The sequence below is a fragment of the Pangasianodon hypophthalmus genome, chromosome 20 (genome assembly GCF_027358585.1).
Source record: "Pangasianodon hypophthalmus isolate fPanHyp1 chromosome 20, fPanHyp1.pri, whole genome shotgun sequence".
NCBI lineage: Eukaryota > Metazoa > Chordata > Actinopteri > Siluriformes > Pangasiidae > Pangasianodon > Pangasianodon hypophthalmus.
This window is the reverse complement of record NC_069729.1, coordinates 9945023-9963443: the sequence shown is the minus strand read 5'-3', so window position 1 is coordinate 9963443 and position 18421 is coordinate 9945023. Positions and strand designations below refer to the sequence as shown.

Here is an 18421-nt window from a genome sequence, read left to right as displayed (position 1 = left end):
AGGAATCCTGCTCCCAAACTTTGCAGAGCCAAGTTAATTACCGCTTGTTTACTGATTGCTGGATTTCAACTGTCCTGTGAACAATCGGCAACTGACAGGACATCCCTGACCAGAGGACGAATCCTCTCAGCCAAGAGGAACCTCTGTCAAACTCATTGATCTAGGCCGTTGGCCAAGACCAGATGGCTCACCCAACACGATGGTAAAACTGATGACTACAGAAAAGGGAGCGGGGGACTCACCCAAGGACCCTCATGGAATGAGACCTTTGTTCTCCCCAGAAACACAAGGTTCACCACCCTTCACACATTCCACAGAGCCCAGCTTTAACAGACTACATAAGGCTCCTTTATATCTCCTGTAAGGACAATGACTTTTAAGATGATGCACCATAGTTTGAAAACTTGTTGCCTCTTTTAATGTCATTCCGTATATGTATCATGCTTATAGCCACCAGGTCATTATGATGTTTTTGACCATTTAACAGGGAACATAGTGTTCGTGAGTGTATCAATAACGGCAAGTATGTCGTGTTTGGTATGAATGTGATCGCTATTGAATTTCCTAAGGGTTGGTATAACGTGAAGTTGAGTACAATGTATTACATGCATGTTATAAATTCCTTACCAAAGTTCTAACTTAACCTTGTGCAAAGTTTTCAAAGCACATAACTCAGAGCCCTGTATGCTAATTAGTGTCAGAGGAGGAGAATCCAGTTTACTGCCCCAAGATCCTGCTACACTGGAGCAAACACTTTGGGGTCCCAAACTGGAAAGGGTTAAAACTCCCTGACACAAAGGAAACTCTGAGTCTCATCCAAAATGTCTGGACGAGAGTCCTTCAACATCTTCAGGGAGCTTCTACCAACATCTTCAAGGAGTTCTCTTCAACTAACAGCTCAAGAGAGAGTCCATCCACATCTGAAGGAAGTCCCACCAACCAAGAGCTTAGTTCTTGCCCCTCGTCATCACGAGGAAATCACGCTTGCTCCGAGACTCCACATCCACACTGATTTTTGCAAAGCCTCCAACTCTCACCTTCGCACCACTGTGAACCACTCATCAAAGTTTTGCAACCCGCCTACTTCGAGACTCCGAGACTCCGCCGGGTTCATGCCTCACTCTATCTATCTTCCTCATTGGTCTTTCGAGACGCTACATAAGGCCAACCAGACCAACGCAACGAGGGAATCCCTGGCAACACAAATGCAAGTATAGTACCTCCAGATTCTCGCTGAACTGGTGCAGTTTAAGTCTCGTCTGATTATTACAGGCCAGTGTCTTGTGTCTCTGTGCTTATAATTTACTGCTTTAAACTGCCGATCTTGTTACTGTGCTCTTAATATTGTGTTTCACTAATTTAGGATATTATTGCCAGTGGCCACGGAGGTAATATCCCATACACAATTAATAAATACACTCCTTTCAATACACTCGTTGAGAACGTCTATATTTGACTATAGCCGACTATAGCTCAAACTAGTCCAGTCATTCTCCTCTGATCTCTCTCATCACCAAGGTGTTTCAGCCTGCAGACCCTCCACACACAGGATATTTTTTGCTTTTTTGCACCATTCTCTATAAACTCTAGAGACTGTTGTGTGTGAAAATCCCAGATCATGAATGAGCAGGTATATAGATGTTCCTGTTAAAGTGACTATTATTTAGTGTATGTTCTTTTGATTTTTTTTAAACTGTAAAATATAAAAGTGCTGTGAAATATCTGAAAAGTCTCACACGGCCTTTAATGGTACACAGTTATATTTCACATTGTATTTCATTGGTCAAATGATTTTTTACATTTTTAGTTTTAAACAATACCTGAACCCTAACAAATACCTGAACCCTAAACACCAGTCAGTGTAATCATTCCAACAGCCCAACCCCAATCAATTCAACATTAGTAAGGAAAAGATTTGGTCTTGTATCTAACTCAACCACAAATAGATTTTGTCTTGATTAATTCATCTTCATTCAATTAGCTGATTTCAGTATGTCATGTTTGTACAGTTTTTTTTTTTAAAAAAGGTAAAAAAGCAAGCACCGTTCAGGTTACCCTTTCAGAGAATGAACCTTCTTTCCACCTTTTCTGTCAAAGGTCAGATGTTTTGCCTGGGCCTCTGTGAAGAATGTTCATGACATGACACATGACTTCCATCATGTTGTAGATTCATTAAGGGCTCATTCAATGCTACAGATTTTGTGAACATTACAGCATAATTAAGAGGAAGAAGCTTTTTAATTTTTTATTAATTTGAGTTACGCTAGTGTTCCACGAATTACAACAGATTGGAACTTTTTTTTTTACTGACCACCTGAAGACAGTCTGAAATTTCCCTCTCTATAGCTGAACTCAAGCCGGGCTCTTTCCCTTCTTTCAGTACTTGGATTTCCGCCATCACTCTCAACCTCAACGCCCTCATGGTAAAGATAACATGTTTCTACCATGCAAGTTTGCCTCACACCTCTGAGGTTGAGGTTTGAATCCCACTTCTGCCCTGTGTGCGTGGAGTTTGCATGTTCTCCCCATGCTTTGGGGGATTCCTCCAGGTACTCCGGTTTCCTACCCCAGTCCAAATTCATGCGTCGTAGGCCGAATGCCATTTCTAAAATTGTCCGTAGTGTTTGAACATGTGTGTGATTGTGCCCTGTGATGGGTTGGCACCCCTTCCAGGGTGTCCCCCGCCTTGTGCCTTGAGTTCCCTGGGATAGGCTTCAGGTTCCCCTGTGTAGGATAAACAGTACAGAAAATGAACAGATGGACATGGTAGAGTATTACAACAAGCAGGTGTGAATTATTTTCCTATAACTGCACAGGTCATGTTTTTCCTTATATACATCACTAGATAAGGTTCAAGATGACGATTCAGGATGTCACAAATATTCTGGTCCCTTTATTATTCATTCTACTCCTTCATCTACAGAAACAACTCCATCCTGTTCAGGGTTGTGGTGGATCTAGGGTCTATCCCAGAAAGCACAGACTCAAGGCTGGATTGCATCTAATCCATCCAGTTGTCAGAAGGATACAAATAAAGCAGGTTAATGTGTCTTTATTTTAGTGATTTTGGAACATCATTGATGTTTCATTACATATAGTACATAATTTCTAACATTAGTGCATAAAATAGAGTAATCACGTTTTGGAAGTAGTGTTTTGTGGTGTTTGTCTATGAAATGACGTAGAAATAAACTTCCATTATTTTTGTTGGTATCTAAGTGTATTTATTGTGCATACTGTGGTTGCTTTGTGTTATTTAAATGTCAACTTTATCTCTTTTCTGTCTTTTAGTTAGCTGAACATTGGAAATACATCTACCTCCTGAAGTGCTACTGTATTTTCTGATCAGTTTTGGAGTCCTTGTGCCCTTCAGTGTACCAGCTTTCTCCTTCATCTTGAATTCTAAGTTCTACTTTTGAAATTCATTAAAATTTTCATTCAAATATGAATAGCAGTTTGTAGGGTTTACAATTTAGATTGAACTGCCTGTATCCTCCATCAAAAATTGTAGGGTTTTACAATTAAGATTGAACTGCCTGCATATTCCACCAAAATATGTAGTGGAAACGAGCAGATCAGCCCAAATGGGGGAAATTTTGCCATATTTTTCTTAATATTGCAACAAACTATTCATCTAGCGATAAGTTGAAATTAGTGTATTTATTAATTATGCATGGGATATTACCTTCATGGCCACCAGCAATAATATCCTAAATATAGTGAAAACACTATATTAACAGCACAGTAACAAGATTGTCAGTTTTAAGACATTAACTTGTAAGCATGTAACACAAGACACTTGCCTTTAAAATTAGGCAAGACTTTATTAGACTATTCTAATGCACAGAAACAAATTTAACACATAAGATTAGATTAGATTAGATTAGATTCAACTTTATTGTCATTGTGCAGAGTAAGAGTACAGAGCCAATGAAATGCAGTTTTCGCATATCCCAGCTTGATAGGAAGCTGGGGTCAGAGCGCAGGGTCAGCCATAGTACATGATAAACACACAGGCACACACATGCATGCATGCACACAAAGGTCAATGAAGAAGGGTTTTGAACAGAGAATGAGTGAAATCCCAAGTTTCTAGCGCTGTATGCGATTTCTCAGACGATGGCCTGAGGGAACCATCAAGTTACCAATTTAACCTCCTTTCCTTTCTTTAGAAGGGTTTTAAACTTTGCATTAAAAGCACCAGTTCAGCGAGAATGTTTGGTCGGGTCTGGAGTGGTGTCTTGGGAAGCCAATCAGGGAGGGTGAATGGAGTGAAGGTGTACCCGGCAGAGTCTCATAGGTGGGTTGCAGAAGAGCACTTTATGAGTGAGGAGTTGATTCAAGTTTTTGGTATTGGCCAATGGCCTAAATCAATAGGTTTGACAAGGAGTTTCCTGAGCTGAGAGGGTTCGTCCCTTATTTCAGGGTTGTCCTATCACTTACCCTATTGTTCACAGGGCTGTTGAAATTAGGCAGGCACAAACAGGCAGTAATTTACTCAGCTCCTCAGGGTCTGCAAGTGGGGGTCCATTCCTACAAGTGTGTGAATATTCAATTATAATTAGTTCACATGTAATTCATTTCTTGTCCAAATTCAATGTATGACACAGTAGTAAACACTTACTTCAGAGCACTTGAGATATAAAGAGACCCTTAAATTAGTGTCAACCACACACAAATTCATTATTTGTCCAAGAAGCCTTGCTTTTCAATTTTTCAATTTATATGCATATAGAACAAATATGTTGTATAGGACAAGGTTGCTTGTTTCTTATTTCATGTATAGTATATGTGGCCAACCTGTTTGGCAACTGTAATAATGGTTTTGTTGTTTGAACATGATTCCTCTAGATATTTACTTCATTCAACATCTCCACATAAGCTGTGGTGAAGTCTTATTATTTTTTCAATCAATATTGTGCTGTCTTCACAGGTTACAATTTATGGTAGGCCTATTAGATATAAGTGATTGATTCTTGGTTATTTATTGGAAAATATTTATATGTTATATTTGTATGTATAATTTTATGTTATATTTATGGTTGATCTACTGGTCATATGTTTAACAGTTTAACCACTAGATATATACAAGCATTCCAATACTGTAGTGTGTACCGGTGTGTGAGAGTGTGGAGAAAGACTCAGGAGGCAGGCGGAATACTAGCAGAACTCCAGGCTCACGGTTATTCACACTTTTCAGTGCACTTTCAAAAACTAAATCAGCAAAACAAACCAACTTTTCAGGACCCATTAAAGAAACACAAACAAGTAGACTGGCGGTAAGAAGACACAGGTGACAATCATCATGCATTACCTGCCGGTTCAACCCACCTTCTCTCTGTCCGCAGCTGACGCTGGACCACACCCCTGGCCACACCCCTGACCACATACCCCCACTGCCCGACACAGGCCAGGTAGCTGTTTGGCCTGCAGATGACCAGTAATAGCCAGCCAGCCCCAGGAACTGCCTCACCCCTATTTTGGTCTTGGGTCTTATCAATTTGGGGATGCACCTGCCCATGGCCCAAGTGGGAGCCCAGATACCATACTTCCACCCGTCCAATTGCACACTTCTTTAGGTTTGCTGTGAGTATATCGCCCATCACAAGGATCTCAGGACAGCTCTGAGATGTTGTAAATGCCACTGCTAATCATTACTATAAATTATGTCATCTAAATAAGCAGCGGAATATGCATTGTGCAGGTGGAGTATTCTGTCCATGAGACAATGAAACATTGCTCAGGCTCCAAACAAACCAAACAGAAGGGTGACAAATTGGTGTAACCCAAACGGAGTGGAAAACTGAAGTCAAGGGAATTTGATGGGATATTGAAGTCAAAGGAATCTGCCAATACCCTTTGGTTAAGTTCAGTGTCGAATAAAAGTGAGCTGCACCTAACCGATCAAGCAGTTCATCAATATGTGGCATTGGGTATGCATCAAATTTAGACACTGTGTCGACTTTCCTAAAGTCCACACACAAATAGACCAACCCATTGGCCTTGCACACCAAGACCACCAGGCTGAATCACTGTGGGACTCCTCTATTACTCCCATGTCAAGTATAGCCTTGAGTTCATCCCAAACCACATTTTTTTTGAGTTCAGGTAACTGTTATGGACAGCTGCTTACAACCAAGGAGTCTCAGTGTGGTGTTCTATGGGGACCAGGGTGAATTGGGCCGCACTTTTTAGACTTTCCTAAAGTTCAAGTTCCAGGTCCTCCCACTATTGCCAGAGCCACAGGAACTGCCTCTCTCCACGTTTTCAGGAGATCGAGGTGGTATATTTGACCTTGTCCTCATAGTCGTCTTCTCCAACTCGCCGTGTGACCTCAAAGGGCCCTTGCCATTTTGCATTAATTTTGATCTCGATGTGGTTAGTAAAATGAATACCTTATTTCCCGGTGCAAATTCCCATATCTGAGTACCCCTGTTATACAGTCAGGACTGTTGTTCTTGGGCCTGATGCAAATTGTTCCATGTTCGGTGACTTAAGGTGTGGAGTTTTGCTCTCAGGAGGTCCAGTACTGAATTTTGTTTTTGCTGTTAGAAGGTTAGAACGCTTGTGGAACCTCTCATACTGCAAACAACAGTGGTTCCAGCCACATATCCCAATTCTGAGCATCATCGTTCATTCAACTTACGAATAATATTTTTAAGTATTTGAATACACCCTTCAACCAGCCCATCTGTCTACAGATGGTAAACACTGGTGTGAATCAATTTAATCTCCAATAGTCTGTACAGTTTGCAAAGAATGTGTGACATAACGGACATGCCCTGGTCAGCCAGGTTCTCTTTCAGGATCCCAGCTAGGGAGATGACACGGAAGGGTGCTGCCACCAGGCTGCGTCCTGAGATGTTTTGGAGAGGCAGTGCTTCCCGGTATCCTGTTGCATGGTCCACTAAAAGTAACACAAAGCGATGCCCTTGTGCAGTCCATTCTAATGGCCCGACGAGGTCCATATCAACTCTTTCCAAGGGAACAATGATCAATGGAAGCAGGCATAATGGCGCTTTTGGGGTGGCCAGTTGATTCACCAGCTGACATTCGCGACATACCGCACACCACGGTGCCACGAATGCCCAGCCAATAGAAATCGGCCATGAGACGGTTTAGTGTTTATCCTGCATCAAATGCCCAGCCATGGGATTAAGATGAGCCGCATGGAACAGGAGTTCCCTACGGCTCTTTGGTACCAAGAATTGGGTCGTCTCTTATTTGGTTTGAGTGTCCTGTGTCACTCAATATAGCTTATCCTTAATAACTGAAAAGTACAGATGGGTTTGTGCAACATTAGGCTGGATTTGTTGACCATCAATTACTTTTACTTGGTTGAAGGTGTGCCTTAGGGTTTCATCTGCTCCAATTTGCGACTGTTCCAAGTGGAAATCCCTGAAGGGGAAATCCCTGAGGGGAATCTCCCCAAGCGTGGATGGGCAGATCCCTCCCCATCCTCTGTGTCCCCGACACGGAGCTGATGTTGACATCCCTGGCACCACCTCCCTAGCCAGCTCTCTGCACATCCTACATCATGCCTTGCTACTGCCGGACACATCCACAAACATTTCTCTTACTAATACCTGAAACCCTGGCTAATGTATCCCAAGAATTAGTGGATGGGTGAGGCAAGGACTAACTGCTGCCTCCACTTTATTCTTTTACCCCCAGAATTTAACAATGAATGGCACCAGATGATATTCCTGAGCATCCCTGTGCACATACCTTCACCTTCACCAATCGTGGATTTCCCAATACCCGGAATTAAATTAGGCTTTGATGGACGGTGGTCTGGTTACACCCTGAGTCTACCAAGGCCTGATGTGTACTCACTTGTATACTTACTGGCACTGGTATGTTCCTGCTCAATTGGGGGAGGCCTGTGGCGCCTCAGGGATCCAGATCATTGTTCACGCTTCCATGAGGGAATGCCGATCCTGGAAATGCCCAGATTCCCTGCTGCACCAGCCAACCTGCCAGGGTCCTGGTGGGCACAGAAGGTTCCATCTTTGTAGAGACAGAGGGAGCTGGGGGAGATGTCAGAGAAGGAGGAGAAGGGGGGAAAAAACGGGTTACTAGAGTCGGTCTGAAGTTGATCACCAGCTTCAAGTGATGCTGTGTGCGACTGTGCCAGAGCGCGACCCTCTGCCAGCTCAACCTCACTATGTGACAGCATCTCCGAGCCGACTCCTGCAGGTCTGAAAACAACTTTGGCTTAGAGTCGTTAGCTATCTGGTCAATGAGAGATAATTTTCTAGAGCTGGGGATATTGTAACAGCGAAAATATCACAATTGCTGGGGGAAATGTGGACATTCTCATCTTTTTAGAAAGAAAAAGACCAAAAAATAAACTGAGCTTTATCAGCATAACAAAAGGCCATATTTTATATGTGTTTAGTAAAAATACCTTTCATTATTCTCCTTAAGAGATGTAGAAAGATGCAACAGGTCTACAAGGTAAACAAAGCTTCAGATATACTGTAAGCTAATGCTGTAAATTAAGAAAATTGTTCATTTCATTGTTTATTGTTTACAAATATTTTATTACTCATTTACTGAATTGATATTGCAGTGGTGTGGTTTGTTGACGTTACAAAAACAAATGTATTAATATTTAAAATCTAATGTTTTGTGTCGGTATCGTCTTGTGAATAGGAATATGTCTCGTATCGTGGTGTCAATGTATCATATGCCTAGTAAGGACCTATTTTTTCATTCCAGTTTAAAGTTTATCTAAGTCTGTCCTTTTGGATGTTTGACTTTTATTTCTTGTTGTTTATGATACAAAATAAATAAATAAATAAATAAATGAAAACCAAAGATGTTTTCTCACGATGTCCATTCTTCCCCGACCAAAACACACACCATGTGTGTTAATCACTACCACCGAACTCGTTCGCACGAACTTCCGAGAAGGAAGCGTTATTTTATTTTATTTTATTTATTGTCGCTTACACAAAAATGTCACTTCCGCTTAATCGGTTCGCCATCTTGAACAGGCTTGGCTAGTGTATGAAACGGTCTAGACGTATTTAAAAAAAAAAAAAAAAAAAAACTGTTCGGTCTGCTGTTTATTTTGATAGTATTTTTTGTTGTTGTTGTTGTTTTTTACCTAGTTGATGATAAACTTAACAGAGAGATCAGTGGCCTTCTAAAGACAATCTCAAATTTAGCTGATTATGGAAACCTATGGATTCCCCAAGATAAAGTTGAAAAGATCCACCGGCAGCAAAGCCGAAACGAAGGACAGTTGCAGCATTTGTTTATTTTTTCTTTAATCGCCCGGATTAATTCCTTCAGGAGGAAACGAAAAGTTCCAAGCAGCACGGGCAAAAAACAAGGTAGTCTTGATAATACCTCTTTGAACGCTTTATATTAGCTTGCTAACTACCTAACAAATGAGCACCAACACAATCTAGAGCGGCTAAAACGTTTGTCATTTGTTAGCTTGCTAAACTACATAACGTTTAAGTTGGTTAATTGATAGCAACCTTCTCGAAAGGTTTTCTGGTAACTTGTGATATTTTTGTTAGTCGATTGATCCGAGGCCCGCTACTGAATAGCTGGCGTTTATTGTCTAACATTAGCTAGTTGGCGAAAAAAAAATTGTTAGCAACGTTCTTTCGAGTAACTACTCTGTATACTCTGTCATTATCTGCATCCGATAAATGATGATATTCTAACCAGTTATATTGGGTTGTATAAAGAGCAGTACTCTTACAGGGTTTAATGACGTTTTGAACTAGCGGCAGTATATGCATTTTATATTGTTCTGTTAGCACGTTGGCTGTTCGTGTGTTCTGTTCTGAGTAGCTAAAGCTGTTATCTGTTCAAGGATATTCTATTACTAAAAAAATTCATGATGATTTTTCCTCTTTGTTATAGGAGAAATGTTTCAGCTTCCGGTAAACAACCTTACACGACTGAGAAAAGCTAGGAAAAGGGTCAAGAGGCTGTTAAGTGATATTGGCTTGGACTACTGCAAGGAACACGTAGAGGTTAGTTAACCAAAAAAAAAAAAATTAAGGTTTCATGCAGTTTAGATTGTAAAGTAAAATTAATACCCAAGACCTGGCCTAAAATAATAGAGAATCCCAGTAGTTTGTTTCTTCTTCCATCACTCATGAATAGGATCACATCTGAAGGAAGCATTCTACTCTTTTTCAGGAGGTAGGACAAATAGTGTTGGTAAACTTACATAGACGAAAAGTGTTCGTAGACCCTGACAAAATGACCTAAACCCTCACAACTCCAGTATAGGACATTGTAGATTTGCGCTTAGTTGAAAGTCAGTGTTATGCAATACTTTTGTTTATTTATACATTTACTTATAATTTATTCATCAAATCTTCAGCATGACTAATGTTGTTCTATAATAATAATAATAATAATAATAATAAATATATTAACAACAATTATGATAATAATAAACAACAATATTAAAAACAAATTATTATTATTATTATTATTAAGGTTTTTTCTGCATTTTTGATGTGCGTGGCATGCTCAACAACTCACAAAACTTGGCACGTTCATCAGAACTGATGTCGCCCTGGGACTCAGTAAGACAGACTAATTTCACAATCACATCCATTAATCTCACCTAACAGGAAGTCTGCCATTTTGGATGTTGTATGTTTTGACTGATATCAGACTTTTATCCAACAAGGCCCCACAGGATCTATGTTTTTAATATATAGTGTATTGATTTACATTATCCTTATGTAGAAGTCTATACTGTAGTGTAACCATGGCTATGTAGTTTGTGAACATCTAGAAGTAAATATATTTGATGTGCACATTTAGATTTTTGTTTTCATCTAGTATGGAATAAGTGACATTTTTATTTCCATGTCAGTTTTTATTGTAGTTTAAACTTGTGCAGTGACTTTTCATTTACCATGTTACTGTGCATACCTCTACATCAGTCACTATCAATATTCATCAATATTCAGATATAAAAACTAAACATGGTGTCATTTGTTTGTTGCTAGCAGTTAGGAGAGGGCAATTGTTTGAAGTAAAACTCATTGTTGATATTTCCAGTTCATCTTCACTGCAAAACTGCAATTTGCATGTGGCTAAGTAGCAGAGAGTTATGAAAACTTTGATCTCTGTTGGTGCTGCATTATTAAATAGCTGAGGTGCATGCATCCTTTACAATTCCATAATTTTTAATTTAAATAATTATATACTCTAATCTATAGATTTATGCCCAATGAGCAAACCAGGTGATGGTGGCAAGGAAAAACTCCCAGAGGAAGAAACCTTATGAGGAACCAGACTCAGAAGGGATCCCTTTCTCTTCTGGGTGACCACAGATAGTGTGATTATGAATCATTACTCTTCCACAACTGTATACTATAGAGTCACGCAGTGCTAGTTGTGTTGAAAGGATCTTCAGTATGGGCATCAGGGTCATTTTTGATATCATTAGACTTTTAACTTTAAGGCTATAGTATCCAAGTGACGTTATCCACTGTATAATGAATGGGTCAGGCAGGTCCAGGGGCAGGAATCAGGCAGCAGGAGGATTATTAGGTATACTTTTGTTTTGTAGTGGTTTAAGAGGAGGTACGTTGTGTGCAGAGTGCAAGCAGGGACTTCGGCAAGACTAGCTATGACGGCATAACTAAAAGGGAGAGCCAGAAGGTAACACAGGGATGAGAGCACCCTGGGACATAAAGCGGCCAGCCACTGCACCGTCAACAAACCTGAGTGAATGTGTGAGAGGGTGGGAGGATAGGGAGAGCAGTCTTGGTGATAAAATGTTGGACGAATTCTATAACAGACTGTGATAACGTTTTCCCCATGTCAGATTATATGATGGTATATGTTGGTTTTTAATACTATTTTGCAAGTTACTGAACAGAACAACCAAACTAATATCCCTATACTTGAAAAACAATAAAAACCAAGTACTTTTTCAAACAAATTCAAACAGTGCATTTCCTTACAAAATTTAAATTATTTCTAAAATAAAAACAACCAAGAATGGGTAGTGTATTTGAAATGTTAAAATAGTACCTCTATTCACCTCTATTTATGTCTTTGGTATTTAAAAGTCAAATAAATGAAAACGTGATTGACAGGTGAGTGAGTATTTAAATACACTGTACAACCATCACACCTATATATGCTTTTTGAACATCCCATTTCAGGATTTGTCGTCGTCCCCCCCCCCCCCCCCTGCTGTAATAATAACCAATACTCTTCTGGGAAAGCTTTCTGCTAGAATTTGGATCGTGGCTGTAGTTGCTGTTATAATAACCTCCACTCTTCTGGAAATGTTTTCCACTAGATTTTGGAGCATGGCTGTGGGGATTTGTCCATTCAGCCACAGGAACATTAGTGAGGTTGGGCACTGATGTCAGGTGAGAAGGCCTGGGGCCCAGTCAGCATTCCTTTTCGTCTCAGAGGTGTTCAGTGTGGTAGAGGTCAGGGCTCTGTGCAGGCCACTCAAGTTCTTCACTCCAATCTTGGCAAACCATGTCTTTATGGACCTCGCTTTTTGCACAGGGGCATTGTGATGCTGGAACACGTTTGGGCTAAGCCCCTTAGTTCCCGGGAAGGGAAATTGTACTGCTACAGCATACAAAGACATCCTATACAATTTTGTGCGTCTAACTTAGTGGCAACAGTTTGGGGAAGGCCCACACATTCATGTGATGGTCAGGTGTCCACAAACTTTTGGCCATATAGTACATATCTTTATGATTGCTGAGCTGCAATATTAAATATTAAAGTCAGATTTAGCCTTTATCAGACACTCTGGCAGGCTCCAGTCTTTAAGAACTATTTGGAGAGTGTTCTGTTGCGCCGTGCTTACAAGCAGGTTGGCCTGGCCACATGCCTGCCAGTGTCACTTGCAACACCTCACTGGTGACTTCACCAGACTAAGCTCTGTGTTCAGGCACACAATGCCCTAACACTGAATACGGATACAGTGCCCATATACTAGTGAGACTTTACGACATTGCTTCATGCATGGAACATACAGACAATTAGCTGCTGCTTGCATTGTAGCAGTCACTCCAATCTGCAGCCATTGATCTTTCTGTGATGGCTGATCAAAACCTCACTCCTGGCAATGAGACCTCTAGGAGAGGATGCAGGATGGTTCTCCACCACTTCAATTTATGGGTGACAGTAGGCATTGTTGACACAATCCACAATGACAGACACATGCAATCAAACCTTCAAAAGCTATCTTGTGTACCAGGGCCACTTGTTAGCACAGGCATCATGGTGTAAAGCCACTGCAGCAAAATGGATCATGCCTTGTGAATATATTTTTTGTATTATTATTATTTTTAGGGGTCCAATCACAATGTCCAGGTAACCCTATTGCTTTTGTGACTGCAACATATCTCATAGCTCATGGCTAGGTGCTCATGTAAGTTCCTAGTAAGCTATGCTGAGTGACTGCTGCATAGTATAGCTCATGGCTAGGTGCCCATGAAAGTTCTGTTGGGCTTGTACTAGCCCTATATGGAAAAATATCTCGCACTCTAACTCTTCACAGTTGTCTGAGCACTGTTAACCATGGGTAGACCTTGAGTGAATGCCCTCCATTCTACTGAGCCATTCATTAAATTGCAAGTTAAAATCCTGATGATGCCACAGCCATGGAGCAAAACTTGCCATGCAGTCTGTGTGGGAGTGATGGCATACTCTCTTCCCCGTCATTGACACCAGCATAAATGAGCTTACAGATGCCCACAGTTTGCTAAAGAGGGAAGTTAACGCATTCCTCCGAGTTCAGTTCAGTTCAATTTTTATTTATATAGCACTTTTAACAATGGTCATTGTCACAAAGCAGCTTTACAGAAATCCAGATATAAAATTTAAATTAAAATTTAAAATTTATCACTAATGAGCAAGCCAGAAGCGATGATGGTGAGGAAAAACAACCTGACAAGAGGAAGAAAGCTTGAAAGGAACTAGATTCAGAAGGGAACCCATCCTCTTCTGGGTGATACTGGATAGAGAGATTATAGATAATGCCTCTTCTGTAACTGTGTACTATAATCAAATAGTGCCAATTCTGTTAACAAGAAGCTGAGTATGAGCATCCAAGTGCATTACACTGCCCTGTACTACAGCATAAGCAGCAGTTTGAAAAGATGCAGGTGGCTGGCTTCATGTCGCTTGGAGGAAGCATGTTTTAGCCTTCACTCTCCCCAGTTGATAGGAGACAGCTGGCTGGTGGGTGGGAATTGACAGATGACTAACTTGGGAGAAAAATTGGGGAAAAATCAAAGAAAAAATTTATTTTGTCAGGTTACTTTATTGTAGGAAGGTGCTGTAGTTTCTCCTCTTGATATTTTCACAGAGCACAGTTTGCAGTCTTTGCTTTGATCATTAATCGTGAAATACACCCAGATCGCTGTCATTTTGTGTCATCTGTTCCTTAGTGTGACAGTGTACACTAACTAGCCTTAGGTCACAGAGTAACACGTGGTACCAGATGTTTGTATCAGGGCATCTTATACAAGCACAAATATGAGTAAATGAGCAAAGAATCGGGCTGTTACCAGTATCAATATTGACACACCTTAGTTTTACCTTATCACTCGGTGGTGCTTAGCAATTGCAAATTAGAACCCAGCTGCCAGTTGTTGCTTGGAGGTTGATGATTGTAACTTGGAGCTATTTCTTCTTTTTCTGATTATTCTAATAAGGAGGAACAGTACAGTATGTCCCCCTCTTCTCAACATAATTGAAGGAACCCCCAAGTGAAGGACCTGATGGTGGCGATTTAGCACAATATTTAACAGTTTAGCCTAGTGCTGAGAAAAAAAATTCTTGCTTCTTTCAGTTCCATCCAGTTAGCACTGATGTGAGCATTAACTGAAGCTTGACCTGTATTTTATTCATTGTGCTCTGCCACATGATTGACTGACTTGATAGTTGCATGAATGAGTTGGGGTGCATGTGTTCCTATTAACTCTACATTTCCTACTGTAGAGTGTATTTGTGAATCAAATATTTATAAATTATTAAAATATGTATCTTGTTTTATTTATGTGTGGATTTCTTTTTATATTTGTTAATGACTTACTGTTTATTTATGGATCTTGTATTTTTTTTTCTTGTGTTACTTGTTTGCAATTTATGCAACAAAAATACCTCCACACTGTCAGCATGGCAGCTTATTTATGCAAGTCCTCTGAATTAAAGCCCAATGTTTTGTTGCTAAAGATGATAACAGAAAATGGCTGGCCTATCAGATTATTGCACTAACACACATGAATTAACTAGGGCTAAACAATGCTGGAGAGCAATACAACAGAGAAAACTGTAGGACCAAAGACCTCCAATGTATGGGAACAATTTACATTACACTACGGTGTTGGCCTCATCACATGGTCCCCAGGTTGAACGGTGTTTATTAACCAAAGGGTACTCTGTTGAATTGTTCTACCATATCGTGTTGTCCAATTGTATTGCAAATTTATAGTCTTATTTATCAATCTTTTCTACAGTTAGCCAAAAATTTACTAGTTTGCATGATACCTCCATGGGCTGAAAATGGTCTCAAATGAATTATTAGTCTATGAGATAAACGTATCCTGATGTTAAATCACACCTTAAACCATGAAACCAAACTTGTTTACTCTGTTTCATTTATTTGGCTTTTATATATTACTCATAACTAATGATTAATAATGCATTTAGATGAATCAGAATGTACATTATCGTGTGCTGAATGTACATTATGCTACATTATGTTGCGCAATAGCATCAACATGGTTATTTGAATCAATTAGCTTGTAAGTAGCTAAACTATTTTTATGTTGATAAATGCTATATTATTTAATTTAATATTGATTACTTAAGTGTTCAGTATTACTTGAGTATTCTACAAATCTTATCTGGTCAATTAAAAAAGCATGATGTATCAGATGAGAAAATTTGTTTTAAATTATAAGTAATCCAACAGTAGGCCTAATTTATCAAGCTAGATCTTTTCTAGAGTTCCCGAGGGTGTAGATTTAAGCATAAGAAGACTAACTAATGTAAACCTTGATTAATCAGCTTCAAATCATATATTTGGCAGTGATTCCTGCAATTCTTTTATGCTGTCAAGTTTAAATAGCTTATTTATTTCAATTGCGCACACAAATGTAATGAAAAATTTGTGAAACTCAGTCTTTTCATATTAATGGCATTAATTAAATAAATATGATATAGAAAAAAAAATTAAGGCAAGCAAGCCAACACAAGTCCATAAATGAAGACAAATTAGAATATTTATTCAATTGAGACAAGAAATGTATTAATTATAACAAAAATGTATTAATTAATTAAACCACTGTATAAAAGGATGACATTCTGGTCTATGCATATATGGTACCTGCTGGCATTAATGGAAGACACAATGTTGGGTTGTCACGCCCATACAGTTTCCTTGTGTGAAATGCTTGGTGATCCATGAACACCTCGGTAAAGTGTACATATCTTCTTTTTTCCCATCCATTTTCATGTCAAACCATTTTCTTTTTACCTCACTTTATTGACACTTAATTCACCTTTTACATAAGTTGACTCCAGATTGCTGTTACATTGAAGTATAACACTCACCATCCACTTTTAAAGGAACACCTGTACACCTGCTGATTTATGCAGTTATCCAATCAGTCAATCATGTGGTAGGAGCACAATGGATAAAATCATGCAGGTACAGGTCAAGAGCTTTAGTTAATGTTCACATGAAAACATCAGAATGGGGGAAAAGTGTGATCTCTGTGCCTTTGACCCTGGCATGGTTGTTCGTGCCAGAACGGCTGGTTTGAGTATTTCAGAAACTGCTGATCTCCTGGGAATTTCACACACAACAGTCTGTAGAGTTTACATAGAATTGTGCAAAAAACAAAAACATTGAGTGAGTGACAGTTCTGTGGTTGGAAACACCTTGTTGATAAGAGAGGTCAGAGGAAAATGGTCAGCCGTGGTAAACAGCAGAAGACCTGGTCTTTTTTCCAGTCTTCAGGTGTCCAGTGTGGGTGAGTCTGTGCAATTGATAGCCTCAGATTCTTGTTCTTGGGTGACAGGAGTGGAACTTCTGCTGTTGTAACCCATCCATCTTAAGGTTTGATGTGTTTATGCATTCTGAGGTGCTTTTCTGCTAGCATTCATGCATTCATGTAAATGAGGTGGAAATTTTTTGTTTGGTTTGGATTATATTCAATGCAACTTTACTAAAAGATTGATAAATGAGGTTTATTGTACAAATAACCTTGTATCCTTTTCATTTTAATTTCATAATTGACATATTACAAAAGTATTTTTCTCTAGAAAAGCTAGGGAAAAAATGAAATAAATACAAAAATTACTTTAAAAAGAACCAAAACATTACAATGTGTATAGTTCTTGTTTGTGTAGCCACTCTGTTTGTGTAAGAGAGGGTGCATATTCTTGAATGTATGTGCTTCTGACTGTGTTGTCATAATAACTAACAAAAATGGAGCTAAAGCTTTCTCTCCAGGGTTGCCAGCTCTCATAATATTAGCATGACACTTTCATGCTCTGTTTCAAGCCACAGAATGTGAACAGATTTCGATTATAGCTCACGCCTTATATAAAACAGAATTATTACAGAATCATTACAGAATGGAAAAAAAAACTCATGCCAGCATATTGGCAACTATGCTCAAACTGAGTTCAAAACTATGGCAACTATGCTCAAAATAGATTACAAAACAGTAGGATAAATAATCATATCTCGATTTATGTAATTGGTGTTCTATTTTGTAACTACTGCTAGCTTTTGCATTGTTTCAGTTAGCTAGTTACTTGCTAACTAAATTAAGAGTGTTTGAAAGGAGTGCTCATAAGGATTTGAAATTTTCACAGTATGATAACCTAGTCTAAAATTGTCACTGGTCATCACACTATCACGGCATTAACCAGCTATTAAAAAAAACCACAATCTGATAGTGAAAATGAAAGGACATGTTTATTATGAAATCTTTGTGTGAAAGTCTCTTTGCACATCATTGTGTGTGTGTGTGTGTACATATATATATATATATATATATATATATATATATATATATATATATATATATATATATATATATAATGTATGTATGTATGTATGTATATATGTATGTATGTATATCACACACACACACACACACACACATATACATTGTGTTTTCAACCAAGTACCTCAATTTTCAGGGGCTCAAATGTATTTGGACAATTGACTGACAAGTTAATTGACCAGTTGTGGTCCATTCCCTTGTTACTTCAAGACAGATGAAGCAGATAAAAGGTCTGGAGTTGATATCAGGTATTGAGTTGGCATTTGGCAGCTGTTCAACTGGAGCTACCAATATGAAGTCCAAGGAGATCTCAATGCAAGTGAAGGAGGCCATTATTAGGCTTAAATCTATAAGAAAGATAGCAA

General features: G+C 39.2%; 1 protein-coding gene and 1 long non-coding RNA gene across 2 annotated transcripts in view; one reads left to right on the top strand and one right to left on the bottom strand.

Moving 5' to 3' along the window:
- Window positions 1-3149: 3149 nt before the first annotated feature.
- On the bottom strand, window positions 3150-9000 carry LOC128317089 (uncharacterized). The gene is made up of 3 exons (XR_008300576.1): window positions 8959-9000; window positions 7849-8030; window positions 3150-4533 (listed from the first exon to the last, which is right to left on the bottom strand). It is a non-coding gene; the product is annotated as an uncharacterized LOC128317089 (long non-coding RNA).
- The window catches only part of adnpa (activity-dependent neuroprotector homeobox a), a 17679-nt gene continuing 8190 nt past the window's right edge, over window positions 8933-18421 (top strand). The window contains exons 1-2 of the mRNA XM_026935344.3: window positions 8933-9344; window positions 9889-10001. Coding sequence (XP_026791145.3) covers window positions 9894-10001 — 108 coding nt within the window. The 5' untranslated portion in view covers window positions 8933-9344; window positions 9889-9893. The remainder of the gene's footprint in view (window positions 9345-9888; window positions 10002-18421) is intronic.